Below are 27,880 nucleotides of genomic sequence, written 5' to 3' on the forward strand. Positions count from 1 at the left end.
TGTACGTACAGATCCCAAAATAACAATGCTTTCAATAGCTGACATCAATATTTTAAAGTTTTTTATTTTATTTTTTTAAAGTGCAGTAACAGATGAATATTTCATCTTGTTGCCTCATGCAATCTTCCCCTGTGGCCTACAACTCTGCTGTAAAGTCTGTTGAGGGTCAAACATGCTTGGCCTTTAAGGATAACACCTCCTGTTTCCTGTCAGGAAAACATTCGAATCAGTCACAGATGTCATAGAATGAGTGTGAATTGTCAGAATAAAAGTAATCAGCTCCAAAAATAGCAACACTATTTGTATATTATATATTTTTTTATTCATACTTCCAATCTCTACTTCACATGAACCAGAAAGCCACTTTCATCTTCAGTCTATGAGGCAAAGTCGTCGGCAAGTCAAGACCTACGCGCAGCGCAGGTTGGATTCTTTTGTCAGTGTGTGTGTGTGTGTGTGTGCACACACTGCAGATATACACAACATATACTTACAGTATATTTATCTCATGTATAAATTTCACTAAAAGTCTCTCTAGAGATCAAAACATTTTCTAAAAAAAGAAAAAAGAAAAGAAAAACATACAGTAAAACTCTTTTCGAACAGAACTACACCAGTACATGTTTTATCAAGACATACTCGAAGAAGAGCATTTGCTATGAGTTTGATCAGTGGTCGTTTTTCAGGAGGTTGTGTGTGTGTGTGTGTGTATGTGATTCCTACCGTATGTTAACCAAGGCTGTTAGTTAGTGCTGTGTTGTGTGGGTGGCACTAATGTCTCGCCGGCTCTGTGACAGCAAGGAAAATGCCAATTAATACAGTCAATGAAGCGCGCGATTCATTAGTTGTCAGTGACAAAACGGTGGCATCCAGAACTCTCGGGTCACCTTGGTTCTCGCAGCTGTGCAGCGATAGCAATCATACAATCATTTGTGTAACACAGATAACTGAGTGCACACTGGGAAAGAAAGACTGAAAAATGAAGCAAAAAACAAAACAAAAAACAGTGAGAGGTTGCAGCTTAGATTTGTTTTGAGTCAAATTTGTTGGTACCAATGAGAAACAAGGAAAATGATGAAGGTAACACTTTCATTTGCATAATTGCGGAGATTAAATTAGAGTCAGGTCTGCTGTGACAGTTCATCGGAGGCCAGAGTGAATATTTCATTTGGAGTGAGCAGGATGTATTTTATAGCAGTTCAGTCATAAAATATGTCTTGTATGTCAGTGTGAATGATTTCACATCCAGCCTTGATAATAAAATGAAATAAAATGTCAGTGTCTCAAGATTTAAAATCAGGTGGCAATAAAAAACAGAGCTGGTTAATCAAGCATTTATCATGCCAAAACAGTATGAGAAGGTTTGTCGTTAAAAAAAAGAGAGAAAGAAATATAATTCAAGCATCTGAAAAAGAAAACTCCATTTCATCATACACTTTGAAAAACAAACTCCTTAAAGCATTTCAATCACTGTTTTCATGTATATGACATTTCTGTACCATCATATACACGAAGCGTAACTTCACCGTAATCTTTCAGCATTGTCATGATTTCTATAAAACAGAAAACATTTCCAACCACTCACATTCAGGTCTTAAAGGTTTTCCCTGTCCTATCATTACTCAGTGCCTTCGTCAAATGTAATATACTCATGCACACAGCAGGGGTCCAGTCCTGAAGCTTCTCTGCTGTTTTCAATAAGTCAGTCAGTAACAGGCCATGCAGGCACACAGTAAAGATCCCTTTTCTTTCATACGAATCCACTCATTCTTGCCCTGCCCTGAAAGAGACAAGAACGTGTCAGTCTGTGGACTTTGGAATGACACAATGAAAGACATGTAATCATGTTCAACAGAACTACTATTGAACTGTTTGGGCAAAAGTAACACTATTTTCTGAGGATTAACAAACCAGCAGGATTAAAATCCAACTATTTCTAATGAGTTTTGGAAGTTGCAAATCACCCATGTGATTGTCAAATAAAAAAAAAATACAGCACAGAAACTATTTTCTCAGCCCTGCATTCACCTCCAAACTTAACCGCTGCCACTTCTCTCTTTCATTCTTTTACCTGAAAAGGCCTTAAAGTGCTTTCACGTTTCCTCTCCCTCTTTTTTTTTTTAACACAAGCAAGTTTTTCTTTGTTTTTGGAAGTGCTTTCATCGCTGAAGTCTGTCAGATGTCAGGGGTCTCTTTTGACAAACTCTTAAGAGATGCTCTTTACCGCACCTACTCCAGTATATATATATAATACATGACATACATGATAAATACTTCATTTAAAACAACATGATACTTTGTGAAGGTACATTTTTACATCTTTCTTTTGGTTCAATTTAGTTGCGTAAAGTTAATTTTCATGCTTTGATTGCATCCAAGACAGACATTTAAATTGGGGGGAAGGGTAAGAGTATAATATAAGTTGGAGGTGTTTTTAAAAGAATAGATTGATATTTTGGGGAATAGGCTTATTTGCTTTCCTGCCGATTGTTAGATGTGAAGATTGACACCACTTGCATAGCTTCACACTTAATATGAGGCTAGAACCAGGAGATGGTTGGATTAGCACACAAATCAGCTAACTGGCACCTGGCCAATAGAGCCCGGTGATGGTGTGTTCAGCACAAAAGACTGGAAATAAGGGAGAACAGCTTGCTGGGCCAAGCCAACCAGCTGCTAGCTGTAGCTTCATATTAACCGTACATGAGATTGGTATCAATTTTTTCATTTCAACTTTTGGCAAGAACGATAACGAGCATATTTCTCAAAATGTCAAACTGTTCGTTTGAGCAAAGAGTCGCCGAACCACTGATGTGGTAACATGGACAAAGAGTTGCTCACAGAGGGCAGATGAAGGGTTCATCTCCAAAATGTTATATATCCATTCACAAGAGAAAATCATCATCATTCAATCTCAAAAATTTAGATAATTAATAAGTCTGTCTTCTTCCCTTTTGTCAGCCATAAGTTTAAGCTACTTAGCGTGTGACATTAATTGATAGTGTAAGCAATCAGTCATTTTTGAAAAAGGTAGGCATGACTTTTGTTTTTCAAATATTGGATATGTCATTTTGGAACAAAACTCTTCGATTGTAAACTGTACCCAGGCTTAGTGGGGCTAATGCAAGGCGGCATACAAATGCATTAGCATTAAAAAAAAAAAAAAGGCAGTCTGGCTGCAGGAGCCAGAAAAAGAAAAAAATTATAATTAAGAAACATACAAGTGTGGAATGGTAAAAATGTCACACTTTACAGCACACACACACTCGTGTGCACACGCACGCACGCACGCACTCGCACCCGCTCACTCACATGCGCGAACATAATCGCGCGAATGAATCATACTTGCACACTGGACATGTCACAGACATATCTGGCATGCATTTTTTTTTTTTTAAGAAGAAAACACTTTTTGTTAGAAATTCTTTAACTGGTCTAGAGCTCTGATAATTTCTTTATGTACATAAATTAACAATAAATATAAGTAATGTTTATATATTTTGAAATATATATATTAAATAATGAAATATTCTTATATATTTCAAATATATTCATAGAATTCTTTCTAATTTGAAACATTTTTAAAGAGATATAGTCACAGTTTAGTAATAAAACATGTAAGAACACAGGTCTCCCTATTAGTCCGGCTGCAGCATCCCCTTTTCAAAGATAGTTGTGATCGAAGTCTGGCCTTTTTGTCCAGGCCAATACATTCTACTTCATTAGAAGGATGAGGAACAATGCAATGCACGGTAGCTAACACTGTGGCAGGGGCAACTGACGAGGTGAATTGTATGTAAGGTTAAAAGTACTGTCTTCGGTCTCAGCAGTCTTAAGATTTCACTGAATAAATATTTTAAATGCAGCACTCTGACAGGGAACCAGCCCCGCCAGAGTCCATACAGGCCAGGTTCAAACAAGGCGTTGGGGACTGATGGGCGCTTTCTTGTTTTTGGTTGTGGGACAATACTGTACTCTGATCACATGGAGGTTTACTAAAGGGACATTGCAGCGAGGACCTCTAGGGGACGATTGGTTTGGAACAGTCTAGAGAGTGTAGAAAGCCATTAAGACTCGAAAGGACCCCCCCCTTCCTCCTGCCCCCTTTCTTTGACTGGATCTCTCCTCGTCTTCTGTTCTTCTTCTTTTTTTTTTGTTTTATTTTGGACACACATAGACTGGAACTGGACCACATTAACACTGACTGAGGGGAGCTAGGTTGTCAAAACGCATGCAGTAGTTTTCCTTCTTTCTCTCTGCCGCTGTCTGGTGGACATGGCTTACAGTAGGATGCACTTGGAAAAGGAGAGAGTAGAAGGAAATGGTCGTCCTACAGGTGTAGAAAAGGAGCAAGTCTCGCACATTCCCACGATGCCTCAGTGATGTTGGGGACACCTCAGTTCCTGTGTGTGGTAGGGGCACTTTCTGTCCACGATTTCCTCCTCCTAGGGGGGGTTTTAACCTTTGTGCGCTGGAGTTGACTGTTCCTCTCTTTGTGTCTATTGGAGCAGCTCACTGTTGGTCCCGCCTCCCCCTCTGTCTGTCTGTCTGTCTGTCTTGCTGCTGCCTGCATACTGGTTCACAAACAAAACAGGTCCTATATTGCACAGCATGCCCTCATGGCCTTGTGGTGGTGTGTCAGTGATAGCGACTTCTCTTTTCTTCAGCCTCAGAGCTGTAGTCCCTTAAACCAATGCCTCGCTGGAGGTTCAATAAAGAGTCTTTCATCTGAAGAAGAAACGCAAGAGGAGAAAACACTTAAGTTACTCTGACCCTCATTATTCAATAGCTTTCATAAAGTTCATTTATTTAAAGATTATATTCTATCATTGGCTACCGAAGCAGTTTATTAAGTAATTACATTGATATAATGAGGTTTGAAAAATACATTTTTAAAGATTTTCTAATGAACACTGCCACTGCATGGTCAGTGTCTTAAACCCCTATCCCCTGTTATATTTTCTTATATTATTAGCTGATGATGAGACACCTTAGACATTTCAAAGGACTGGTAAACTGAAGGACACATATTCTTGAGGATAATAAAAAAAAAATCATAGTGAGATATTTAAAGTGCAGCTACAGCCTTTTTCTTGGTGCCATTTTCACTTTTATTAGACAGAACTGGGGCAGAGAGAAGAGGGCATGGCATGAAACATGCTATGCAGCATTTTCAGTAACAGTTCAGCTACCATTTCCTTTTTCTTTCTTTGGCAATAGAAAGTAGAGCCAGGCGATGATTGTCTTAGCACAAAAGAGTGGAAACGGGCAGGAGACTGAGCTTGCAAAGCCAACTAACCGGCTGCTGGCTCATATTTACCGCGCAGATATTGTGAGAAATACGTGTTCTCCACTGGCTGGAGTTGCAATGGTCCATTAGGTTAATATAACTACAAACGACATTCTTTTCTTTGACCGTGGCTCACAGGCGTCCTCTTTGTAGTAATGGGTGTAATGCTTTTTTACTAACTTGGTCATATATTGTGAGACAGTGTACTTGCTGAAATAACTTTGATAGCCTTCATGAGTTTTTGCACCTGGTCTAGCAGCACCACTGACGACTTGATAATCTCCCTCCACTTCTGCAGCTCGGCGTCATGGTAACGCTGCTGCGCCTCCAGGAGCTGGGCCCACTCCATCTGCGTCTGAGGCAGTTTACTGGGAAACACACACACACAACATCAGGGTGCAGCCGCTGAAGCATGACTTCCAATTTGAAAGACTGCCAACAAACAGTTTGCTAAATTGTTTCACTAAGCCAAGAGCTATTCAGGGGTAATTTCAGGAACCCGATGTTTTCCTGTCACACACGTCAACAGTCATATGGATATAGTTTAGTGTGTATGTTTAACAGTGTGTGTGTGGGTGTACATCTTGGGTTGTATGTATTTATTTATTTTGTGTGTGATTGCCTTTTGGGCAAACAGCCAAAAAAACTACAGAAGTACCCTCTGCAGTGACAGATGACTTGAAAACGTCCAACAGAATCGCTGAACTGTGTTAAACCTCTCTAATAAATACGATTCGTATAAGTACGTGCTAGAAATGCAAAAAAGGTGTGTGTACACTTGTACGCGGGTGTGTGTACCTTTCGTGAAGCCGCAGGCCTTGCCAGTTTGTTAAGGACTGTGCAGAGTACTCCAGCATCCACAGCTTGTAGAAGAGCATCATGTTGAGGAACACCAGCAGCACCAGGCTGAGGGAGAGTCAACAAATGAGTCTTTCCCCCTTTGCATTTTGTTCATTCATAATTCTCCTAATCTGTACATGGCAATGACACGAATACTATATGGGAATACTATATATGCATCTTATATGCGTCTAGCTATGCTGGCTAATCAGATTATGTACCTTAGACAGATCCTATGGATGGCGATGAAAAGAGAAGAGAGAGAGATTACACTCAAGACACCAACAATGAAATATTTATAAGAAAGCAAAACACATCTTGTTGATTCTAAATGAAACAAAATCTCCAAAGAACTTGGAGAAAACTGATGAAATCATGAAACAAGTGACTCAGACAAAACTTTATTTTAAGTGAGATGAACATGTGTGTACATTACCTGTGTATTGTGTGTCATAGCCAGACATACAAGCATCTTTATGTGAGTGATTGTGTGTGTGTGTGTTGTTGCGTACACAAAGCTGATGATGAGCAGCAGTTTGGAGACGCTGTAGAAAGCGAGGCCTCCAGGCAGGTGATGATGTTCTGGACTCTGGTGTCTGGTTTGCGTGGAGCCTGCCACTTGTTTGATCCTCTGAATCACTTCCTCGTCCGTCGGCGTGGTAACGGGGCTGAGCGCCTCGTCCAGATGCTGGCTGCGCATGTGGGGGAGTGGCCTCTTCTTCCGCCTCACCGTGGAGTTTTTCACCACCTTGGCCTTCGGAGACAGCTGGTGGGACTCGTTTAAAATCTCCTCCAGCTTGGACAGTGCCAACTCTGAGAGGGAAGAAGAAGATGATGACATTTACATGCTGCAGGCAGTCGTTACGAGGCATCTGTTTACTTCTCTTCTCTCTACGTGATTCTGTTTACTGTTTATAATAGTTAAAACAGACAAACTGCACTCAAATTTACCTAGATGGCGGAAGTTCTCCTCTATCCCGCTCCAGAAGTTTCTCTCTATGAAGCCTTTCACCAGCCCCCACGGCTGTTTCCTGTAGCGCAGCTCTGTCGATACCCTGAAGACAGCAGGAAATTCAAAAGTAAGAAAAGACACGCGATCAAAATAATATTAACACAGCAGCATTTCATTCGGCAGGTGGGAGCTGTGGCTATCTGAAGACGTCTTAACTCACCGTAACCGACACTTGTTCTTGGCCACCCTGGTGAGCATGTAGTGGTTGAGAGTGTAGAAGTAATCGTGGTAGGGCACGTCATGTGTGATGACCTCAGCGTCAATGACGTAGCACTCGCTCTCCTGACTGGCTTTGTACAGTGTCTGGTAAAAGAAACAAAATGTGGTTTAATTGCTTGTTATTTTGAAGAAGGTATAAATACTGAGAAATACTTTGAGTTGACTGTACCTGCGTCTCACTGGCTGTGGATGTTTTGGGGGCAAGGGGGTTGGACAGTGAGATGGTGTACATGATCTCTCTGGTTTGATTCCCTGCATCTTCCTTCTTCCATGGGTGGTACACCACATCTAAATGGCAAAATTATAGAAGAGAGAGAGAGAGAGAGAGACGTGGATGAATTATTGAAGCCTGCAGGGATTACCTTTACTGGTCACAGGTCATGAGAAATACTGACCTGAGATCCGTCTCTGTTCCATGAAGTCACTCATGAACTGCGACTCTGTGAAGAGGATGTCATAGAGCTTGTCCACACTGAACTTGTAGACCTCGTTGATGTGCTGCCTGCCATTCAGATCCTCATGAAAGGCCTGAACTTCACCTAGACATCCAAGAGACACACAGACAGACAAATTCAGAGGTGTCTTCATAAGTTTGTCTTCAAATCTTATCACTAGTATCACCTGCACCATCCTATTATGACATGAGAAAAGAGCAGACTTTTCAACCAGATTTATGAAAAAGCGAGGCGCTTGTTGTGTTCTGCACCTTCGTCGTGTGTTTCGGAGGAATCACTGAGCTCGGTGGGGATGTCTTCGTTGTCGTTGAAGTCCAGGGAGGGTGAGGGGACGGGACCACCAGGCCCGCTGGTATCACTCTTATCTTCCACTACCAGTGGCACAGCAAGCAGCTCGCCGTCTGGTAGAAAGTCTGTGTAATCTTCTGCTGGGAGGTCAAACTGCGGAAAAGACAAATCAGGAAATGGGTCATAAATCACAATAATGTTTCCCTGCTTATCAAGGAAATATCTTGTAGTAGTGATCCAGAGAGGTGTTTCAACATGTGTATACAACACGTGTCACTTACTGTGATGGGTGTGTCATGGTTGCCTGGGCTGGGGATGGCGCTGTTTGCGACAACCTTCTTATGTAGCAGAAGAGGGCTCCCCTCGGGCTTGGCCTCGGCGCTGCTCTTTGACAAGTTATCGTTGTTGATCTCATTCTCTTCGTTGGGAATCTCTTCACTGAACCTGAGGGCAACAATAAACTTTACTCGGCTTCAAAATCATGAATGGGGTTCTTGTAAAGGCTTTTTATGGCGTGATTTGGCTTAGTTAGGTGATATACGACAGGAAGGGTAAATTTTTGACAGTGTGCGGTAAAACTGATATCATGTTTAGACAATAGCAGTACAACTGGTTCACATTTCGTGTGAGCATGAGTGTGTGTACAGGTCAAAGAACCTCAAACCCACAAAGTAGACATTTTCTGATTTAATTAAACGTCTGTATGTGTGGGAAACAAGTGATCTACACATCACTTTACCAATAAGTATGCAGACTATTGTCTCTCATTAAAAAAATCACTTCAGGACCATAATGGTCCTAATTCGACCTCGGTTCAGTCTTTGAAGTACCGTAAATCTTTCCCCTCACATTGACAGTTTGAGTATGTAGGCTGCGTTTCCTCAAAGGCGAGTTGACAGAAAATGCCAGATATTTGAAGTGTGCTGGAAACTATGACCCTGTATTGATTTAACCTGGTAAATCCATGTCAGACATGAAGGCAAAATGTAAATGAATGCAGAGTGCGATCTTTGAAGCATTCAGACGAAAGCAGCATTTGCTGCAAATTCAACGAACTGTGGTGTAAATTAGCAGAGAATTGAGAACGACAGGAACTGGAATGTTTCCGTGGAGAGAGCTTGAGCTTGTATCGCTTGTTACAGCTTATATTGGACTGGTAATTTGGGTAATTAGTTCATCGCCAGAGAAATGTTTGTAACGGTAACCATAGTAACTGACGCTTCATCATAATTAGACTCACCCCATGGTGTTGAAGTCGTCATCAGGGGGAACATAGTCCTCGTCGTCACTGGTTAGGCCGAGCTCGTTGCCATAGCACTGATGAACAAAGTGCCACAGTTCTTTGGGGCACAGGGGCTGCAAGAGGCGTCGACCAATCAAAATGAGAATCAAATGAGAAGACTCTGTACGGACTACCTGCGTTAACATTATGATCAGACGAACGTCAGCAAATCTAGCACATGAGATTGGCTCACCTTGTCCAGCAGCGCATTCTGCCACAGTCTGAACATCATCATGTAAGTCCTATCTCTGGCTCCAAATGAGGTGAAAAAGTGCTGTGAAAAAAATATACAGGAAAACATGTGAAATCAAATCACACTAACTGTAGGCCACTTTTGAGGAGCGTGGTTGAAACCCTTCTAGTCTGGGATTATTTGATTAGTAGTGATGTATTTCTGGCATTAATGGAGGAACTGGTCGAACTGGTGGGTCTCTGTAAATAATATTATAAAGACTAAAGTCTAGACCTGCTCTGCATGAAAAGTGTCATGAGATAACTTTTGTTATGATATGGCGCTATATAAATAAATTTGAATTAAATTGAATTAATATGTTGCCAACATTTTCCCAGTCATCAGTTTGTGGCAGGAACATGCCCCCACTGCTGGCATTAAAGATTAAATTACTAATCTTCCTGTTTCCAGTCAGACTTTGTACCTCCAGGCTTGCCTACTGTCTCTTTAGTCGAAGATGATTAGATTTAAAACATAGTTCTAGGTCTACATTTGTTACTACCCTGTTACCGATATAAATGGCTGTATTTCGACAGCCTGTATCCTTTACCTTCTCAGTGTCTGTGCAGACCTGGATGGCATTGGGAATGAGGCGTGCAGTCTTCTCTTTTGTCATTGAGCAAATGTCCTTTAGCCGCACTGTCAGCTACACATAAACACACATGAATACACAGTTATATATACACACATACTACATTATAGTTCCAAGTATGACCCAATACTGCCAGTATAATAAATATGGGAATGCACAGAGGTCGTGAGCGTTCACAAGCTTACCAGCGTTTCCCAGCGGAAGATGTTGCTATAGAAACAGATCCAGTTCTCGGAGAGGTAGAGTCGTCCCTGCAGGAGGATGTCCCGTTGGAGAGCACAGGAGTAGTCTGGAACGTAAAGATGTCATTATAATCAGAGAAGAAAATGCCACCACACACATTAATTATGTTGCTTTATAACAAATGACACTGCAGAGAAACGATGGCATTAAGACACAAATCATAGGAAGTGTGTCTGACTAATGTCCAATCAAATTCAGTGTCACAGCCTCACTGCAGTGCATATCAAGTCACATCACTTATTACCAAAGCATGACCAACTCAAAGTCACACTATGAGCTGAGTTTAAACCTACAGTTTGATTTTTCCTGGGATTCAGACAATGACGGCATTCATTGGCGAGTTGGGACAACAAATCAGATGAACTTGTGACACTATGTGTTCATGGCACAGTGCGGTATGTGGGAAAACGCCATTATTTCTAACATCAACGATCAATCATTTCATGATGTTCAACACTTGGAATGTCCAATGTTTGTTTGTTGGATTCTCCTCCTGTCTGGATCAATAGTTTTTATAATTAGTAACCCTGCCCGTCCTCAGATGGACCCTTGTTTGTGTACGGCGTCCACTCACCCACAATGAGTCTCTCTGTGTCAGGGAGCTGCTTGAAGAGTTTCCTAAAGTCCTCATTGCGTTGCTTGTACGTCGGGCTCAGCACCTGCAGTGACAGGCAGAGTCAGAAACACCACCACACACACACACACACACACACACGCAAATACGTCCAAAACTCACACACTTCATGCCCTCTGACTTGCTCACTCACAAGTGTTGTCTCTGTCACACAGCCCGAGTTATTTGTTTCCATGAGTATGTGAGACAACCTTGTTAAAACCACCCACAGCTTTGATCAGGATGTCTGGGTAACTGTAAGTACCCCATGGATTTCCTTCTGGGGGTGATTTTGACAGGCCCTGGAAATGGATGTATAGTGCATGGCAAGCAGAGGTATGTGGCCTGATTATCTGTACGGCTGCATTATTAATGATACAAACTGAGTAAGCGCAATTCCAAAAACATCAGCCCGTTAAACATCATTCAATACACATGCTGCTGTGTCACATTCTGGGATCTGCATTGCAGAGCAACATGTGTCAGACAATGAGGCTTTTGTTTAGAGACAATGGGGAGGAAAACTGATTAAACCTCAAATGCAAACAAAGCTCTACAGCGGTTACTGGTGGTTTGATTAACCTGGTCAAACACACATTTCTCAGCTCTGAGAGAGATATCCTATTCAAAATGATAGCACTTTTCCTTTGCTTGGCTTCAGCAGACTTGATTATTTACAGAGAGAGCCTGTGATGTATAAAACCTCTGCCAAAGTGAGAGCTCTCACTGTCTGTGCCAGATGCTTTCCTTCAACAGGAAAGCTTCAGGAAACAATAGCTGCCAATACAGTAACAAGACTTGTACAAAGACAAAAGAAAAATATACTCCTTTGGATGAGGGCTGGTGGGAAAAGAACAGCCTGTTCACATTAATAATCGCTGCATGTGCGTTGTCTTGTAAAACAAAGATGTTGAAATACTAAAAGACTGTTTCGGAGTATCTGTTTCTGCTTCTGCTCGCCAGTGAGAAAATTGCAGGGATGAGAAAAGTGCTCTGAAACATGTGAGTGACATCTCTGAGAGCCCTCACTAATTGCCTGTGATTAAATTTGACTGCACAGACCATCACGATACTTCATTTTTAAAAGCTTCATCCGTGACAACAAACAACCAAACACACCTACACTGTTCATACAGTCACCCACGACACTCCAAACAACAAGCCTTTATGAGATCTGGGAGAATTCAAATAACTGAGTCATATTCAAACCAGTTGTTTTCCTAAGTAGTGGGGAATTACCAGAAAGTGTTTACAGCAGCCTGCTACAAAGCCTTTCCCCCTCTCTCGTGACTCTTTGCCCTCAGAAAAAACATTTTTTTAACTAGTCCACATTGTTTTGCTCACTCCTTTCCTTGTGGTTTTTCAGCTTACAAGTGGAGCTCAACTTACAGCAGGGATCTCCTCAGAGTCACACTCAGGGTCTTGAAGGTCTGAGGCTGCCCAGCCCCATTCCCAACCCCACTCTCCTCTAGCTGGACCCTGCAGAAGCCACCCTGCCAACGCCTCATCCAGCTCCAGCACGGCCTCCCAATCCGACATCGTACAATCCTCATAAAATTCCATATTTCACGGCGCTAGATATCCTTTTTTGGCGCCTGGATGGAAGTGAATTTTTTCCAAAACGGGCGCCCCAAAGGGCTCTTCTGAGGTTGGAGGACTTGTCAGTTACAGTCCGTTTGGAAAATAAGAGTAGACACAGCTTGTGAGTCCAGTGGTTTGGAAGCTTCAGTATCCGCCCCCCCCCTCCCCTGTTTTGAGTGCTGCTCCCAGTTCAGTGTCGAACGGTGGACACGGCACACTCCAGCCACATGATCCTTGTCTCGCTCTGTCCTTCTCCGGCTCTCTCTCTTCCTTTCACACACACGCACACAGGGAGAGGAGTTACGGACGTTGCCCTCTAGTAACCCCCAGCCAACAAGTCCTTTATTATCATGCCAGTAGCTTTTTCCTTTTTTTTTCCCTGCTTACTCCTCCTAGTAAGTGTTTGTGTGTGTGTGTGTGTGTGTGTGTGTATGTGTGTGTGTGGTGCTGTCCAGGTCTGAGTGCCTTTTAATACCCAGTTTACGACCACCAAAGAATGAGGCAAGTTTACTTTGTGGACGACTAATGTAAACAAAGATATGGCTCAGAAGAAAGAGGCTACAGTAAAAAACAAGCCTGAATAAAAGAGAGAAATGAGTATTTCCAATCCGCTGAAGTGTGTGTCGAGCCCTTCTTGCTGTCTAACCAAGTGATTGAGTTACACAGAACAGATGTGAGCATAACCTCTAGTTACCTCTGCCTGCAAAACAACACCATCAATCTTAACAGGGTCTGCACTGGTTTTGCAGTCCAGAGCTTAAATCGCAGGGTGAAATAATTGGATCAACATATTGTAAATATTACTTTTTGTTTCATTTGATTATTTTATATATGAAAAGCTGCCGAAAATCCAAAATGAAGGTGCTGATTTGAAGGTATTGAAGGTATGACGGCGTCCCCTCCTCTCTCCCTGCTTGGTACCGGAGTCATTCATGTACTCCTGATACTTGATCGCCCTCTGTTACTCTTAGCACGACAGAAAAGATGCAGAGCTCGCAGCTCCTATTTTAGAAGCGCTTAAAAAAACAATTGGTGTACGTGTCCTGTCACTATTCTTAACTAAAAATATTTCAAGAATTGAGAAGTGATGGATGTCCTGGTGCTGGTGTCACTGCAGCTTGCATTTCATTGACTCCTGCTGGATCAAACAAATGTGTAGTCCACATTTGTACACTGGAATTCAGCCATGACTTCCCCCTGCTGTTTTTCCCCCCTCAAATCCCTCACTTGATCCAGACACCGCGGAGACAATCTGAAGCAGGAAAAATAGATGTGATGTGGAAAATAATCTTCAGCAGCAAGCCTCTTTGGAAAACAGTAGAGATCTTTCACACGCGGCTCTAAAAAGGCCTTCACCCTGTTGAGAATGCCTTTACATCATGTGGATGAAATTTCAGAGAATGAGTGGCTCATTCGCTCGCTCGTGAGAGTGGTCCTTTATTTCCTGCTTGTTCGATTCATTTGCTTTATGCAAAGAAGGAGGTCATTGTTCACTGATGCACCGTCCAGCGTTCAGGTGACAGTATGAGACTTAGGATGAGGTAGCACTGCGGTTGTTTATGGATTTGGTTAACTATTAACTCTCTGGACAAACAGTAGGGGATGGGATAGACTGGTACTGTAAACCAGGGTGGGGTTTTATTGTTTTCAAGGGGGGGTGAGGGCTAAATTTCTGTGTTTCAAACCTAATTTGTGGTTTTTCACATGATGGTAAGTCAGGTAAGGTATGCGGACCTCTCTGCTGCATCGATCTATGCAGATCTAAACAAATTCACTGTTTAAAGTAGTCATCTCACGTATCAATGCTCTGTTTGTCAGTGTTTTCCTTCTTGTTGCTAACTTCCTGGAGCCTGTGGGCATGGTTGCCACGGAAGCATGGCGACAAACTTGTGTAGATGCAAAGCGAATGATCAGGCGCTGCCAGAAGAAAGATAGCCACTGTGCGCATCTCTAACAGGCTCAGAGCTCACATTAGGACGGATGGACGTTTAATCACTGTGGGTTCAGCGCCATGGGAGGTCATCATTGCCATGTAGAGGTGCACACATACACATACATAGTCTTACATGCAGGTACATACACATACAGTCGCAGCCAATCGAAGTAAAAGTAACTAGTGGACATATTTCAGTTATTGATCGAGCTTCGCTATTTATTGTATGAGTAAGGACGAGTGTACAATATGTCAGGAACACAGCATCTAAGATGATTGTTTCTTAAAAGGTAAATTCACCATCATGAACCCATTGTGATGGCGAATTCCACTTTCATTCACGCTGACAACTCCACACAGCAAAAAAATCATCTACATACACGAGCCATTTCATCTGATGTTCAGCTTTTAATACTTCAAAAACTGTCAATGTGGTTCGATGACTACACTTACTGCTTACTTTTCATGTATAGGAAGCAAGTATAGGAAGCAAGTGAAATACTCGCTTGTTTAAAGGATAAGGCTTTTATTCTTAACAAATCCCATGAACAGACCAAAACACTAAAACTCAGGCCCAACCCTCTGGATTCAACTGAGGACATACAACGACAGTTTTTTTTTAAAAACAGCTGCACTTTGAGGGAATGTCACTTAATAATTTCCAGGCGTGTTAAGTTAAAATGATCTGCAGTGTGTGTGTTGATGATAGGAAGGAAGGAAGGAAGGAGAACTGGCACAGAGGGATAAGATACATCAAGTTTTGGCTCCACAGTCGCAGTCACATTTGGTCTTTTCATAGGATTTGTTAACAATAAGAAAAATACAATACCATCAGCTTAATCTTTTAAGAAAATAAGATTTTGGGATTAAATATTAGGCATTTTGTTTTTTTTTGTTTGTTTTTGCAGTGTATTAGATGATGGTCCTGGTATCTTGTACACTGTACACATGTTATCATTAAACATGACATTAACATCTGTTAGACAACAAGTCAGAGCTACATGAACTCTAGGTTTGTTACTTGTGAGGCTCCTTTCTAAATAGCGGGTCAGTAGAGGAAATGTGAGGCTCACTATAGCTGAGTGCATTAGAGAAATATTTAAGAAGCTGTCTGGACATTTTGGACTTTTTTGAATGCATTTCTCCATTTTCCCTGTACTTTCCTCTGATTGTCATACTTGGACCCTAAAGCCTAAATGCATCCGGTGTCCATGCGTATTAGAAGAAACAGAGTCAGGCTGCAGGGAAACATGCCACAACCTAAAGCAACATGCTCCATTCCCCCGTTGTTCAAAGGCATTCAAGGCTCGTCCAGAGGCCCTTGTGATGGTTGGTTGATTTGTTTAGTACAGTGAGAAACTCAGTGGGCTTGTTACCACCTGTTGTGTACCAGGATTAGAAGTTTGAGTGGTGACAAGTCTTTGACCACATCTGAGTTCCTTCGATGTGGTCAAAGGCAAATCAAGATCTCGCTTACTTAGAACTCAAACTAAAGGGATTTAGTTCGACAAACATTTAGGATGGGTTTACTTTAACATGTCAAAATGGACTTCTTCCAACGTGGCTTTGCCATTAGGTGGTAACAACACTGACTGAAGTCAATGGAATGAGAAACAGGCAGGACTGATATTATCATTCCACCGGTCTGAGAACTGAAATACAGATCAGACAGAAAGATATCCAGGGTTGCACAAGAATACAAGTCATGCTTACTCTCAGGATGTGTTGTCTTTCATGCTGGGGAGAGAGGGGAAGAGTGTATACACAGGGAATAATAATAATAATAATAATAAAAGAAAGAAAGAAATAAAACAACATAAAATGGGGAAAAGTCCAATAAAAACACTTCTAGAGAAACTAGGGTTTCACACATAGGTGTAAACTCTCATTCTTGCTCACTCTGTGGGCTTAATTAACGCAACAGGCACCTTTCCAATGTAAAAGTTGGTCGGACATATTTATTAAGAGGTTGTTCAACAACTGTCCAGATGTGAAAGAATTATAGTGGAGTCAGAAATTGTGTTAGCACACCATCTTGTGGTGTAATATAAAACTGCAAGTACAAGACATTTTTGTAAATTATAATATCCAGTTATTCTCTTCATCAGAAGAGGAGAACCTGTTGCTCTTTTAAGCCCACGCCATTCCTGCCTGGAGGACCAGTAACCCACATAAGTGATTTGGTGCTCCAGTAAACAGGGTCAAGGACAGCAACCTTTCATCTCATGAGCAACACTCGTCTCTAAAACAACTCCAAGAGACTTCCAGGGGTCACCCACATGACGTGAACTAAAATCCGCACACATGTACACCCATAGAGGACTTACAGAATCACACGTGTTGATAAAGTGAATAAAAACAAGGTGTGACTTACGTTGTACCAGCTTTGGCTCTTCTGTGGAGAGAGAAAGAGAGACAGAGGGTGTGTTTAACTCTGTGAAACTCGTATAAACTGCGTCAGGCTTGTGAGCTCACACAGACATACTGAGGATGTGGTGTGATACTGTACCTCACACTCTTTCCTGTCAAGAATTGCAGGAAGTTATTAACAATGTCTAAAAGCCAGACAGTGTCAGTTTGTTTGAACAGTGTTTGATTTTTCTGAGGAACACGGTGAAATTCTCTTTCAGTTCGCTCACCTCTGCGCTCAAATAACAGATATTTACAGCACGACACAAGTCCACTGATTCAAATATTTATATTAATTTAAATTTTTCAAAATAAAGGTATTTCTGGGGAAAATTCTACTTCCTGTATTGGTGCAACTGAAAGTAATTTCACTCCAAACCTGTCATGTACTGTAATAGTACATCACATATACTGATTAAATACTGTTACCGTGTTTTTATTGAACATACATGTACTACAAAATGTCCATCTCTCTGTCTGTTGTTCCATCAAACAATTGCTGTGAAATTATTCCAAGTATTTTCTAGAAATGATAGTTCACCTTCTTAGCAGTTTTATTTTAGTTATAGCAATTGATTCTGCTGCTGTATTGCAACAGCAGAGGGCAGCAGAGATATATCTTAATCATGACTATGACATTATAACATTCTCCAGCCACATAAAACACACTTTCCAGTCTAAGAGAAAAAGTCCCAGAGGGGAAACATGCAGGTGATCATTCAGAGAGTGAAACAAGGAAGAGGGTATTCAGGAAGAGAAGAGGGAGAATAGAGGGGTAAAAAAAGTGATATCCAGTGTCTGATTCCAGTGGTACAATAAATAAAAGCACCATATTTTAAGTTAAAGCAACAAAAACAAAGACAAACAAAAATAAATAAATAAATAAAATGAGCAACAAAATCAATTTTTTCCTATTTTGGCGAATGTTTCTTATTTTGACCAAAAAAATTGCCTCACAAGTTAAATGTAGCAGACTTGACTGCACATTTCTCATTTAAAAACCTGAAACACGTTCAATTTCTCTTTTTTTTGCCTGGGGTCACCTGACTTTTCTCTGCATCTGACGGGGTTTGTTGGTTATCGGGTGTGCGTGGCGTCATCAGGCAAGTGAGCTGCAGTAGCAGGCCCGGGGCCTGGCTATGACGATAGCTGAGCTAATGTGGGCTAATCTGATTTGAAGGTGACAGAGACACGACAGAGGAATTACTCTGAGGCCTGTGTCTGGACAAGGTGTGTGGGTGTGTGTGCCATCGTGTTTGACTTTGTGTGACTGCAAGTCAGTGAATCTGGGAGATTTACGACAGTGTTGCTTACACGAAAAGAGACTATTTATTGTGTCTGTATACATGTGGAGCGAGAGAGAGAAAGAGGGGGGAGAGAGAGAGGGAGAGACTGGATACACAGCTTCAAAATAATTAATAACGGCAATATTTCAAGTCAAATCTTTGAATTCAATGGAAAACTGAATTTTGGGTGAGGAATGCTGACAAACAGGCCCATAAATTTGTGGTTGTCTTGTCACTACAAATGAATCAACACGACTGTTGCAAAGTCTGCTTACAACAGATTTAAATGAATGAATCCTCTATATAAAGCCATTTTTAAATAAACCATTTTACACAGTTCACAAATCACTGTCCTTCCACATTAATTCAGGGGACGGAAAGCATGGGAAAGGACATGAGGGTCTGAGACTATCAAAGGGGATCCTACAGTCGCACAGCTACAGAGGAAGTGGAGGGCCAGGGGATTTAATGGGGGGCCAGCAGGGATTGTCAATGGGTCAAATGAAAACAAGAAGAAATGCTTACTTTAATCAGGTTTAGTCTGTCATACTGAAAGAAAATTAAAGAGAAAACAAAATGTTAACCAAAGCAGTGAGCAACATGAACACAGAAAGAAATAGAAAATGAGAGAGAAGGAGCGGAAGTCCAGTGAGTGTGTGGCTCATAAACGACGTTCAGAACTGCCATTATGAGGCGATAGTTTCAGACTAAATCTGACTCTCCACCTAGCGTGTGTGTTACATGAGAAGGCTGAGTGATTGTTGCTGTATCCTCGTCATATGGCCCTTGCTGCACAGAGGCACGCCACCCGTTTCGCTGAATGCACTCTTTTATTTGGATTGCATTAGTGCTAGGGTGATCAAGCTCACGTTGCTGGGACGACCTCACGCCATGTCATGTGACCACTGCTGACCACAGAGGCTTACGTGGGGAGGGGGGGATGGGGGTGAACTTGCGCTAGGGTTTGGGGGGGGCTTGGCCTGTAGCACAGAAATGAAAAATGATGTAATCAATTGGGATATGTGTGCATGAAAGAGCTGCATATGATGCTGCTATTCACACCAACCTCCCATTTATTGAGACCCCTATATACTGATACTCAGCAATAAATCTAATGAGTGACAGAAAAAAACAACATGGGATGAGCTCTGAAAAGTGAAAATGGGCGATGCACTGAAACGTGACCTAGCCTGGAGTTCATTTACAGGAAGGGGGAGGGGGATTTTGGACTTATGGTGCGAGTAAAAAGAACAGGAGGGATCCTGTCATGTGGCAAACAGAGAGGCTGCTCAAATAATGATGTAGTCCTGGAGCTTTGGACTGAGATGCTGGCAGGACTTTTAAAAAAAGTTTATCCCTCTGCAGCCGGGCAGTTACACAACATGACACATATAAAGCTCTCATTACCAAAATGTAACAATGGGATAAGTTTAAAAAAAAGAAGGGGGCAGACAAAAATAGAAAAAAGGAAGAGGGAAAGAGAATTTGCAGTATTGTTTATTAGGAGAAAACCCACCAGAAATGAAGATTTACATTGTTTTAATCTGACAAAATCTCATAAATAAGGTTCATTTTCTCCATTATTTGTGCTTTTTTATTCCTTTACATTTGAATATCAGAAAAAGAGCATATTCTGACTGCTTATATGCAGTACGTACACCAAACTTAAACTATTTGAAAATGTAATCAGGAATTTGCTACATTGCATATCACCAGAAAGGAAAAGAAAGGAAAGGATAGGAGAGGACAGGAAGTGAGTGCGGTTATGTCGGGTTGTCTGTTTTAAGAAATGTCCATCTGCCATGATGGTGGGTGCAGATGGGGCTTGTAACGGTTGCAGTGTGCACAGGAACAAGCTGGGTTCAGGGTGAAGCATTGCAAACAGGGTTTCGGACATTTCCACAGAGCAGCTCACAAGACAAGAGGTGGGGCAGCAGGGAGGTGGGCACAGAGATACTTGAAGAACAGAAAAAAGAGTAATGCTTACTTTGGAAAGTCGCTTGTGAGACTAGCATGCAATCAGGAGAAGAACAAAGAAAAATCAGAGAGAAAAAATGAAAATAAAAAGAAATCAACTGCAAGAAGAAACAGCTGAAAGTACAAACAGAAGAGCTGAACAGTCATTATCAGATGGCACACATTATCATATGGCATGTAGCAGCAGCAGCAACGAGAGAAGGCGTGCACACTGTGTTGTGGAGACAGAAAAAAATAAATAAAAGAGACAAAAACAACGTGTGATTTGAAAACAGATGAGGACAGAATGAGAAGGTAAATGAGGACGGGAGTGACATGGCTTGTTTCTAACATTTTTGAAGCTCAAATGAGTACAAAACATTAGAGCCACGTGCTCCTCGTGTGAAATAACCTGAAAAATTCAATCCATCACTGAGGTCAGTTGTGAAAGGAGATGCAGATGAGGCGGAGGACAGCGACTACACCTGAGCAACTTCTTTTTCCATCAGTTACTTCAATAAGAGCTTGGGACGTCAACTTGGGCCTCTATTCCTGCTCTCTTCGTAACTCATCTATTAAGAGTTGTGGCAACGGTCTAAAATACAAATGATGTCTCTCTTCAGTAACTGGGAAACACTTAAAACACAACAATAACTTCACCGACTTGCTGTAAAAAGACATTCACATTTTATCAAGTCTGTCTTAAAACAATACTCACATATGAACATTGTATGAGTTTATGCCTGCTCTAATCGTTCCTCCCGTTCGTTCTGGTCATTAAGAGATCCCCTCCTATTGCACGTCCAAAGTCAGTGATGGAGGACAAACTCCACCTTAGACTGCTGAAGCTTTGTGTTAGCGTCAACAAACACTGGAATCACATTAGGACAGGATCTCAGGATTAGGTTAAAAAGGAGGTAAAACTTCAATCAATGTTCATATGAGCACCTGACTGAATTATTTTAAGAAAAAGTGTGAACACTTTAAACACAAACACAAAATTGTTTCTTGAATATGCCAACACAATCTTAGAATCAGAGGAACAAGATGCTGACGACAAAGTATTGGAAATATACCTCAGCAAACCTTTACCCCTGTCTAAGCACAGTGTGTTGTGGAAATCTGTTCACTAGATGTAGTGATATCCAACTAATATGTCAACAAACCAAAGGGCTCCAAAACAAAACTGTCATCACTGAGGCAAGAAATACATCACTAATTTAAGAAGCATATATAGTTAGTGCATCTAGTTTTTAATAAAATGCAGAAACGAGCAAGTCTTCCTTATTTCGGTGTTACAGTGCTTTCATGAAGAGATGCTGTTTGTTAATTGCTGCATCTTATCTAAAGCTCTAACTGTAACTGTGTGTACCAGACCGTATCCTAGTCTCATCCCAGACTATCCCAGACTGGGATGGCTCTCGCACAAGATTTTCTTCATCAGCGGTTTTGACCGCTAATTCTAGTATTTCCTTTCAATCATAAAAAAATCCCAAGAGTGAATAAATGCATGAATATATCGCATAAAGAATGCTTTTACTCCAGCATTTCAATATTCAACTATCCTTTCTACATTGTAGTTTTTAGGAGAGGAAAGAGTAAAAAGACTAGGGAGTACATGGGATGTAAAAATGAAAGTCTGGAATGAAGAGGAGGGTGCAATCTCTCCTGAGGGGGGAGGGTGATAGCTGCGGCTCGCTAGTTACATATCAGTATGTACAAGTCAATAACCAATCACAAAGTGTACGTCAGTGCGCTGGGAAAAAAAGAAATACAGCTGGGCCGACGGACGTGTTCATGCCGTCACAGTTTATGAATGACTGCATGTGTGACTGCCACATCGACTACAGTGATATCAAAGAAAAGCACTTACTAACCTCACTTTACTGCTGTCTAATTTGTTTCTACTCTATATAAAAGAGACATAACACGTCATATTCTCGCTGTATATAAAAATGTTGGTTGTATAGCTGTTTTACATGCACTCTTTTCTGTAATAGCATTAAAGTGAATGTGTCCTTTCACTTAAAACATACAGTTGTGGGTTTGCAAGGTATGTTGTGCAAGCACACTGGTAAGAGGAAGCTGTAAAAAGCATGCTGTATCTCTATAAATTAAAAATAAAAATATCTTCCTCACATATAACGCAAGTGTTGTATCGCATGCTGTTTATGCTTTAGGTCAGACACAACTCATGGCTTCAAAGTCTCTTAAGCCTAATCCTGACCAGTCTAACCTTGTGTGTGTGAAATTGGCACCTTGTGTCCCACAATGAAGCCTTTCACAACAGCTATTCTGTGAAAATGTATGATTGTTCACTCCTTTTAAATCGTCCCAGTGGAAAGGACTCTCACAGAACATAGTGGATTTTAGTGCTGAGATACTAAATATGTTTTAAACTCTGGTAAAAGTGCTCCACACTTCATTTCTATCAAACAGGTACCAAAGTAAATGTGTAAAAGGGTAAAAAAAAAAGAAAAAAAAGAAAAGACAAGTATCTCCTGGTTTCTTACCTTTGAGTTCTTTCCCCCGCTTCTTGCTGACTGCAGGGAGTAAGTTCTCTGGACAACCTGCTCAGGAGTGGAGGGAGATTTGTCAGAGGAGTGGTCTGAACCCTTCTCAACCATATTCTCACCCTCCTGGCTCTGTGGTGTGGGAGAGCGCGAGCGTTTACGCAGGACTGGCGAGCAGGCAGGTGTGCTCTTGTTTGAGTTACTGGCAGTGCTAAAAGAAAAGAGAAAGAAAGAGGGATGAGAACGCCACCTACACATTCATACCGTCTATTCTTACAATACATGTTAAGATACAGTATAATTTAGTCTTGCCTCATAGAAATCATACAAATAATCTTTAGATATCAATGGAAAAAGCATGCAAGCTGGTGGCGTTAGTTTACAGATCAGTGTGGACAGCAGGACAGCACATACACCGTTACCCTGACGCTTACATCATCTGAGGCTCAACAGGCTTGAAGCACCATGTGCTAACCTGGCTAATAACAGCTAAACTAATACAGGAAACCAACAACAACAACAACAACAACAACAACAACAACAACAGCAACAGCAGCAGCAGCAGCAGCAGCAGCAGCAGCGAGGGAAACAAATGTAGTAAGATACTATCACACATGACCTGAGAATTTTCTCACTAATGCTGCACTTTAGAAGAAAGAAGCAAGGACATCGATGTTCGTTTTTGAGCTCATTGCCAATTTGATTAAGAAATGCACTGTCTGGAAAAAGATCCAACTTATATCATCTTGACCCTGACATTGACTGAGCTGTTCACTCCATAAACCCCATAAAAAATGTGGCCTCAGGATAATTAAGGATCCTTTTCCCGGAAATACTAAAACTGTTTCCATGGCTGTTACAACGGCAGCACAAGGATTAAATGATCAGAGATACAATGCCACGTGCAAAACATCATTCTGGCTGTGGAGGCAGGCCTATAACATATTTTATCATCTCAAACTGTGGCACATGTTGACTTCAACATGGGGTTTTGCTTTAATACCTCCATAACAAACTCTCTAGCCAAGTGGAAGGGCTGTAGCCCCTGTCCTTCCATTGTACACAGAGATCCTATCAGGTAGCCTCTGTGATCCAGCACTAGACACTCTCTCTACACACACACACACACACACACACACACACACACACACACAGACCAGTGGCTCAGCAAGAAGCCTTCTCCTCACAATGACAGGAGCTAACAAAAGGCTCTGTAAGTGATCCGTGTGGCATTGCGCCCGTCAGGCACGGTTACTTGACATGGCGTTATGCAAGCCATTACGTCACTGCCAGCCAATGGCTGCCGTTAGCGGCCATGAATTACTGATCTACTGTTACATTCGGGATAGCTTAGAGGACTGAATCATAGAGGGCATTGTTGGCAGCTTCTGTCCGACTGTGATGGGATGGACGGGGTATACCAGTAGCTGCTTGACAACACGGAGCCTGAACATCTGTTTAATGCACGGGGATGGATATGCACATCTGGTGTGTTATGGTACCTCTGACATCAATTTATATGATTACCAAATGGACTGCTATTCAGTGGATGATCATTTTGACTCTACTGTACATTGTGTACTGACTACTGATTAGTCTCTACTCATCTGATTAGGGAAGTAAATATACTGGAAAAATCTTTTGTTGAAAGACGTTAATGTTAATTGCTGAACAATTATTATTTGAAACAGACGCAGTTTAAAGTTGTATTCCTATTTCGCCTTTATTATTCTATCCTAGGCACACAATTTTATCTCCTCTATACACATCTCTGGTTTATCAGGTGGCCTATGTCGTCCATCGAGGCATGAAGTCAGCTCACTAGGAAGGTATAAAGCAGAGTACAGTGACATTCAGTGTGCATGATAATCTGAGCTAGAAGGCTGACTGGGTAACACACACACGCACACACACACACACACATACACAATCAAGTTGGTGTAGATGAGCTATGTAAAAATGTAAAAAAAATATATTTTTTGCACGTTTGTGTTAACACTTTTCATGAAACTGTTTAGCAGAGATCCTATCACATCTTGTTTGTTAATAGATGAAACAGACCCTTCGTCATCCTCAAAAACCTCAAAAAAGGATGTACAATAAAGGTCCACTGTGTAATTTTTAGTAGTATTTATCAGCAGGAATGGAATACAATATTCATTATGTTGGGTACTTTCTGCTGGCAGCAATCTTGTCCTTTTCTCACACTGGCCCACAGTTCTCCTCGGTTCAGCGCAACACATAACATATAACAAATAAAATGGGTTATTTCCTCCCTGGGTAATTCCCTCATCATATAGGGCTGCAGCTATCATATACGATACGCTGTACATTTGCTCATGGCCATTCTGAATGACTTGTCCAAGGACATCAGTTTACTCTTAGGAGCAGTTTTTTGGGCTCAACAGCCTGCCTGCACTGTCCACCAATGAGCTTGGTTTCTGCCTGTTAAAAGGAAGTTTTTCCTCACCAAATGCTTGCTCATGGTGGAATTGTTGGGTCTCTGTAAACTGTAAATATTATAAAGAGTACGGTCTAGACCTGCTCTGTACGGAAAGTGTCATGAGATAACTTTTGTTATGGTTGAAATGGAATTGAATTAAAGGTAATTTTTTTTTCACACATGACAGGTAATTGGCTGCCATGAGATCAGATTTGTGTCTTATAATCCAGCAATCTTTAATATCCTGCTTAAAGGTACATCTACTTAGATAGTTAGACCGTTGTGGTAGCAAGCCAAAAAACACTGGCCATTACCCCTGGTGGGAAGCAAGTGAGGTATCTTAGCAAAGGCTGCTATAGGTTATGGCTATGTTAAAGAGTGATTAGCCTGCACAAGTTGAAAAAAAACCTCAAAAATAGCTGCTTCACGCATGATGTGGTGATTAAGTGTGTCACAACTATTCTGGATATTAGCTTTAAGAAATCAGCAGCAAAGGGTCCATTTATGATCAAACTACAACCTTCCTTCTATCTACAGTGGCGTTCTACAGGCCACCCATCATACTGCAGATAAAAAATATCTGACAGATAATACAGATGTACTGCACACACTGTGTGTTCCCAACTGTCAAGAAACTGCATTCAACACCACTGCATGTTCTCCAGCAATCTACGAACACTACCCAAACATAAACAGATTACTTAGTTTCCACCCAAATTCCAAAAAAACTTGGGACACTGTTGTATAAAATGTAAATATTTCAATGATTTGCTAATTTTTTGAGCTGTATCCAACTGAACACAGTATAAAAAATGTAAATGTTCACTCAATCTGAGTTTGATGCCTGCAACTAGATTGGGGCAACAAAAGAAAAATGCTCAAAAAGCACCTGTTGGAACATTTTTACAGGTAAAGGGGCATCCTGTACCTGTTTGGAGAATTCCTAGAAATTTCTGCAATGTAATGGGCAAGACAGAGAACATTAAATGCCCATGACCGTGGATCCGTCGGGTGGATCTGCATTAAAAACTGACATGAGAATACTTGATAAAACTGGTATAAGCAGTTTGTTGCAGATTTACAAATCTAAGTTAAACCTTTATGATGCAAAGTGGAACGCACGTATCCACAACATCTAGAAATGCCACCAACAACTCTGGGCCCGAGCTCATTTGACTGACGGAAAGTGGAAAACTGTGCTTTGGTCTGATGAGCCCACTAGACTAGACTGTCCTGTCTGCAATTCAGACCTGTCTCCCAAAATGTGTGGCACATTTTGAAGTACAAAATATGACACAATGACACCCTGCACCGTTGAGCAACTGACGTTGTATAACAAGCAAGAATGTGAAAGAATTTCACTTTCGAAACTTCCACAATTCGTTTCCTAAGTCCAAACACGTGTTGTTAAGAGAAAAAGGTGATGCAACACAGTGGTAAACGTGCCCCTGTCCCAACTTTACGAAAAGGATTTGCAGTTTGTTTATTTACATTTTACACAGCGTCCCAACCTTTTTGTTTCATATGCTCAAACGTACACATTCACCCTCCCCCTTACACACTGGAGGTCAGGTCAGGTCTCTTAGGCTAGAGGGGATGGGACTAGACAAAAATATTATTTAGATTAAAAACAAAAAATTGGCTATATTGCAGTAGGTTTAGTTATTTAACAGGAGCCCGAGGAGCAATATTTTTATGCTTAAGGTAACTAGGTAACAAAAACAAAACTGTGTTACATAAAATATTAACAGGATAATCTGTCATACCTTCCCTTTGTGCAGAAAACAACAGGATTTCACCGGGCAGAGGAAACCCCCACTTGTTGTTTTCACCAGACGAGGAATTCATGGATCTCCTCGCCTTTCCAGATACATGGCAGTAAACAATAGGGACACAGATCCATCATCAGCAAATGGATGACTAAGCCCGATATCAGCCATTCATGCAACAGTTTGCTCTTTGAGCCAGCATAGTGGTGTGGATAGAGTGAACACGCAGCTGATGGTAGCCTGCAGAGGGGCAGACAAAAGCTTCTATCACAGCTGCTTTGTTAGTAATGGCTTCATGAAACAAAACACTTTGACATAAAGCAGGAGTACCTGTCTGGGCTTTATCTCTGGACTGTAATGCTCTGGGAATTAAATTGGAAAGCACAATGAGTGCTTCAGCTGTAGAATAGACACAGCTGTTCCATCTGACATATTAGTTATTTTTGATGGGGTGTAATGATAAAACAACATTCTCTTCAATATAAAAAAAGCTTACTGGAATCAAATAGAGCCCGTCAGTGATGGGAACACTTAAAAAAAAACCATGAGCTAAAACAAGAGCTACTGAGTGGTGGTCTGCAGACTTCGATGATGCACTGTAGCAAGAGAGAGCGGACAACCAATTTAACAATTAAAAAGCTGTTTCACTTCGAGCGCCGCCTACACAACTACAGAGCTCAAACAAAGCTGAGCTTAGAATGAATATCACTATAGCAACAGTGAACAGAGAGAGTGGTTTAAATATTCAGAGTGTGTGACTAAATATACTTCATCGGCTCTGCTGTTAGAGATGCTGTCTGAGCAGGAAATACAGCAGGGAGGCAAAGTGACAGACAACACATCACGGACCAACAGGGCTCCCTTTTTGAACACTGAATGACAGATTTCTTGATACAAATATCCATAATTTAAATGCATGGCTGT

General features: G+C 41.3%; 1 protein-coding gene across 15 annotated transcripts in view; it reads right to left on the reverse strand.

Moving 5' to 3' along the window:
- Positions 1-561: 561 nt before the first annotated feature.
- The window catches only part of gramd1bb (GRAM domain containing 1Bb), a 77,117-nt gene continuing 49,798 nt past the window's right edge, over positions 562-27,880 (reverse strand). For 6 of the 15 annotated variants that reach the window (XM_027280106.1, XM_027280093.1, XM_027280102.1 and 3 more), the window contains 21 exons: positions 22,745-22,955; positions 20,263-20,283; positions 18,801-18,824; positions 16,955-16,975; positions 16,294-16,317; positions 11,028-11,112; positions 10,396-10,499; positions 10,169-10,264; positions 9,580-9,660; positions 9,345-9,460; positions 8,386-8,548; positions 8,068-8,257; positions 7,757-7,900; positions 7,531-7,649; positions 7,303-7,445; positions 7,082-7,185; positions 6,643-6,943; positions 6,352-6,363; positions 6,089-6,196; positions 5,538-5,658; positions 562-4,728 (listed from right to left, as the gene is read on the reverse strand). In XM_027280106.1, coding sequence (XP_027135907.1) covers positions 4,639-4,728; positions 5,538-5,658; positions 6,089-6,196; positions 6,352-6,363; positions 6,643-6,943; positions 7,082-7,185; positions 7,303-7,445; positions 7,531-7,649; positions 7,757-7,900; positions 8,068-8,257; positions 8,386-8,548; positions 9,345-9,460; positions 9,580-9,660; positions 10,169-10,264; positions 10,396-10,499; positions 11,028-11,112; positions 16,294-16,317; positions 16,955-16,975; positions 18,801-18,824; positions 20,263-20,283; positions 22,745-22,858 — 2,181 coding nt within the window. In that variant the 5' untranslated portion in view covers positions 22,859-22,955 and the 3' untranslated portion in view covers positions 562-4,638. The remainder of the gene's footprint in view (positions 4,729-5,537; positions 5,659-6,088; positions 6,197-6,351; positions 6,364-6,642; positions 6,944-7,081; positions 7,186-7,302; positions 7,446-7,530; positions 7,650-7,756; positions 7,901-8,067; positions 8,258-8,385; positions 8,549-9,344; positions 9,461-9,579; positions 9,661-10,168; positions 10,265-10,395; positions 10,500-11,027; positions 11,113-16,293; positions 16,318-16,954; positions 16,976-18,800; positions 18,825-20,262; positions 20,284-22,744; positions 22,956-27,880) is intronic. The other 9 variants (XM_027280095.1, XM_027280096.1, XM_027280097.1 and 6 more) reach the window with 9 other exon arrangements.

The sequence above is a fragment of the Larimichthys crocea genome, chromosome VII (genome assembly GCF_000972845.2).
Source record: "Larimichthys crocea isolate SSNF chromosome VII, L_crocea_2.0, whole genome shotgun sequence".
NCBI classification, from domain to species: domain Eukaryota; kingdom Metazoa; phylum Chordata; class Actinopteri; family Sciaenidae; genus Larimichthys; species Larimichthys crocea.